We start from the raw sequence: 4,692 nt of genomic DNA, 5'->3' as shown, positions 1-4,692 counted from the left end.
TAATAGTGAAACTTTCAACCAAGATTTCCGTTTCCTTTTATGTCATTTTAAATTGTGACAAATTTAAACTATTGAAGACTAGACACATTTAATAATAGGACACGATGGTTCAGCTTTACAAGAACAAGGATCATATCCAAAATTGCAACAATTATAGGGGTATCAAGCTGTTGAGTCACACTATGAAGGTTTGGGAGAGGGTGGTAGAGGCCAGGGTGAGGAGGTGTGTGTCTATTTCCGAGAATCAGTTTGGATTCATGCCGGGGCGTTCGACTACGGAAGCGATTCATCCGGTTAGGAGATTAGTAGAACAGTATAGGGAGAGGAGGAAGGACTTGCATATGGTGTTTATTGACCTTGAGAAACATTAGGGTGATTAAGAATATGTGTGATGATGCTAAGACTCGAGTGAGGACTGTGGGTGGGGACTCGGAGTATTTTCCTGTGGTGATGGGGTTGCACCAGAGATCAGCTCTTAGCCCGTTTTTATTTGCCTTAGCGATGGATGTACTGTCGCGACACATCCAAGGGGATGTGCCTTGGATCATGCTATTTGCCGATGATATAGTGTTGATTGACGAGATGCTAAGCGGAGTTAATGCGAGGTTGGAGGTTTGGAGACAGACCTTGGAGTCTAAATGTTTCAAATTGAGTAGAACCAAAATAGAATACTTGGAGTGCAAATTCTATGACGGGACCCATGAAGGAGACGTAGAGGTAAAGCTTGATGCTCAAGTTATCCCCAAGAGAGCGAGTTTTAAGTATCTCGAGTCTATTATCCAAGGTAACGGGGAGATTGACGAAGATGTCGCACATCGCATCGGAGCGGGTTGGATGAAGTGAAGGTTCTCTTCCGGTATTTTATGTGATAAGAACGTGCCGCTAAGACTTAAAGGCAAGTTTTATAGAGTGGTGGTTCGACCGGTTATGCTGTATGGAGCTGAGTGTTGGCAGCCAAGAACTCCCACATCCAGAAGATAAAAGTAGCAGAGATGAGGATGTTGAGATGGATGTGTGAGCATACCATGATAGATAAGATTAAGAATGAAGTTATCCGAGACAAAGTGGGAGTAGCTTCCGTGAAGGACAAGATGCGGAAGTCGAGGTAGGCCTAAGAAGTACTGGGGAGAGGTGATTAGATAGGACATGGCGCTGCTCCAGCTTACTGAGGACATGATTCTTGATAGGAGGGTGTGGATATCGATGATTAAGGTAGAAGGTTAGTGGGTAGTTTTTAGTTGCTCACCGATAGTCTTAGTAGTACGCGTGTCCCTTCACATTCTTAGATTTTTATTACGTTATGTGATTTTGTTCGCTTAAGGTATTGCATCCCATTGTTGCTAGTATTTGGTACTAATTATCTTTTATATCTCCCTTTTTCTTTTCTATTCCCTCTTTCTTCCTTTCTTGCTATCCACTTCTTCTTATTACCTTCCTGAGCCGAGGGTCTATTGGAAACCGTCTCTCTACCTTTTAGGTAGGGGTAAGGTCTGCGTACAGACTACCCTCCCCAGACCCCACTTAGTGGGAATATACTGGGTTTGTTGTTGTTGTATATATCACACACTAGCTAAGTTTTGATAGAATTAAAATGGTGACAACTAGTCAACTACACTATTCCTTATACATTGTGATTGGTGCAAACAGCTGATCGAGCGAGTTTTTTTATGATATAAAGGTATATAGTAATGTGATTTATTTTATTCAAATTTAAAATATAATTTGGCATAACGGCTATTTTCGTTAGAGAGGAAATTGGCCAAATATTACTAAAATTAATAGATTTATTTAAATTCTTGCCACTTTTTACATACACCTTACTTATTTATTAGTTTTAATTATTTTTACAAGTCACTCTCTTGATATGAAGAGTTATATGGTATATTACCTATCAAATTAAATCCCTTTGAGTTTAGTTTCCAACGCTTCAAACCGTTCTTCATTTAGATATTCTTACAAGACGTTATGACCAAATTACCAAAGGCTGAAAAAATGCGATTCTGCGACCAATTCTGCGATCGCAGAACCATTATGCGATCGCAGAAGTAGTTATGCGATCGCAAAATGGTTGCCGACCTGTCCAGTGAAGCCAATTTCTGGGCATCGATTTTGTGGTGCATTTTGCGATCCGCATACCCATTCTGCGGTCCATTATGTGACCGCAGACCTGCTTTCGGAGGGTTAATATTTCTATTTTCATAACCCGACCCCGTTTTGATAAATAGCCTTTGGGGCTTATTTTGGGATATTTTTCGAAGGGGTTTTAGAGAGAGGTAAGAGCATTTTAGAGAGAGAAGGAGGGAACCTAACATTATAATCATCCAATCTTGCACCAATCTTCAAGAATCAAGGAAGCTAATCACAAGATCTTCATCTAAGAGGTAAGGTTCTATACCCTAGTTTCCAATTTCGAATTTAGGTAAAAAAAATGGTTGATTTGGAGTATGATTCTTGGGTGTAAGAGCATTATTTATACATGCTTGTACTAATAAGGTTTGTGGGAAGATTGTTGAGCTCAAATAAGTAAAGATTGGATTGTGTAGTGAAAGAAATCTTGTAGAAGAACCTTCTAGTTAAATTTGCACACCTAGTGTTTGATAAAATACTCAAACAAGCTGAGACCGTGAATATCTTCCTAATTATGGTTCAATTTTGCTATGTCTAAAAATAGATTGGGATTGCTAGAATTTCCAAAATATTGAAGTAATTTAAGGAAAGCTCAAAGCAAGGTTTGTTGGCTAAACTTCTTTCATAGAATTGAATTCCATGATGCTCTTATAAGTCCCGAGTTATTCTTTATAAATTAATTATTCCAAATAAGCTTTGGGTTGAAAGGTATATATTCAAAATGTATTTTGGATACTCTTATCATATGATGTTATCCTTCGGGAATGTGTTCAAAGCATGAGTTGGGTATAAAAATATTATGACTCCAAGTAGTGTTTCAAGTGAAGGCTATTATGCCAAATTTTGTAAAAAGTCTCAATGTACATAACACTCTTATTTGTTCATAGGTGTACTAAAAGTCGTGATTTGAGATTTTTTGTTATCGATAATTTATAAAGATACTTGAAAGTGAAAGTAGTGAGTTGGGGATATAGAGTATAGACACCATGCAAATAATGAAAGTTATGATGGTGGCCAATAGAGCCAATGAAATAAAATGATGTGTGAAATATGATGATGGGTATTGAAAGTAATAAAATGAAAGTATGGAATATAAGATACGGCCACCGTGCCATGAATGAAGAATAATATGTATGGCAAAATGGAACCAATGAAATAGTGATGTTGTATGTAATTGAAAGTACCAATGAAGTGATAGTATGAAGATGAAATGTGGTTGTTCGCCTAAATGAGAATTATAAGGTGTTGTATGTCCCAAATGGTTTCAACTATAGTTGTATGATTCTGAAATAATGTATGTAAATGACTTCGATGTTAAGTCCTCAAGAATCATGAACTTAGCTAATGACCTCAAGATGTCAAGTGAGTGAATAACGATATGGAAGGGAGATGTCCTATGCTAAATGATGATGAACCTTAAGAAAGGAAATTGGGCTTATGTGCCATTGAAATTGACTTATTGATTCACCATGCATGTGCTAATGTAATGTGCTATGTTTCTCCATGATGGGCATGAAAATGAAGTGTTCCAATGTTCCGGGAACTTACGACCTTAATGTAATGTTAATCATGTCGCTTTGAGTTATACATGGTTATATGTATAATGATGTGTTATGAACCCTATGGACGGTCTATGAAACGCACAGGTGTATTGCGTAAGTTAACACTGTGAATGGTCTATGAAGCGCACATGTGTATTGTGTAAGTAAACACTGTGAATGGTCTATGAAACGTGCAGGTGTATTGTGTAAGTAAACACTGTGAACGACCTATGAAATGCACAGGTGTATTGTGTAAGTAAACACTATGAACTGTCTATGAAACGCACATGTGTATTTTGTAAGTAAACAATGTGAACGGTCTATGAAACGCACAGGTGTATTGTGTAAGTAAACACTGTGAACGGTCTATGAAACGCACAGGTATATCGTATGGTATATGTGAATCCTATGAATGGTCTATGAAACGCATAAGTGTATAATATGATATGTGAACACTAGGGACGGTCTATAAAATACATAGGGGTAAGATAAGAGGGGATATGGATGGTCAAGTAAGACGCATTGTCAACGCAGACATTATGAGCCATTTTCATTGGCCTTATTTGTACATGTTGTTTCAATTACTTTATATTATGTGTTCCGCGTATAGATCATATGGCTCAGTTGACCCTAAAAGAAGTTTAGAATGATGCAAGTATAATAAGGCTTGATATTTCAACCTACGCGATGTTTTGTAGTCTTTTGATGTACTTTAATGAAAGAAATATGAAATGTTGTGATTGATATAAAAACAAATACATACTAGTACTATTCGACAGTACTAACGTCCCTTTTGCCGGGGGCACTGCATCTTTTAATGGATGCAGGTATACTTCTACAGGATGATATGGATCTTTGGTAGGGATCTTCTGTGCATCAGATTATGGTGAGCATGCTACAATTCCAGTGGGCACTCGAGTCTAGTTGGTATTATGTACTTAGGTATTTATTGTCATAGAAGCTCCATGTACACTGTGGGTCATGTACTTAAGTTTTGAGTTTCGGCATGTATTTATGTTCACGA

General features: G+C 37.6%; 1 protein-coding gene across 1 annotated transcript; it reads left to right on the top strand.

The window, feature by feature from the left end:
- The first annotated feature begins 384 nt into the window (after positions 1–384).
- Positions 385–843, top strand: LOC142173729 (uncharacterized). The gene has a single exon (XM_075239368.1). It carries the CDS (start codon positions 385–387, stop codon positions 841–843), a length of 459 nt encoding a protein of 152 aa, XP_075095469.1.
- The last annotated feature ends 3,849 nt before the right edge of the window (positions 844–4,692 follow it).

This window comes from Nicotiana tabacum, chromosome 19 (assembly GCF_000715075.1).
Source record: "Nicotiana tabacum cultivar K326 chromosome 19, ASM71507v2, whole genome shotgun sequence".
Classification (NCBI taxonomy): Eukaryota; Viridiplantae; Streptophyta; class Magnoliopsida; order Solanales; family Solanaceae; genus Nicotiana; species Nicotiana tabacum.
The sequence above is the reverse complement of the archived record's forward strand: the minus strand, read 5'-3'. Positions and strand labels throughout refer to the sequence as shown.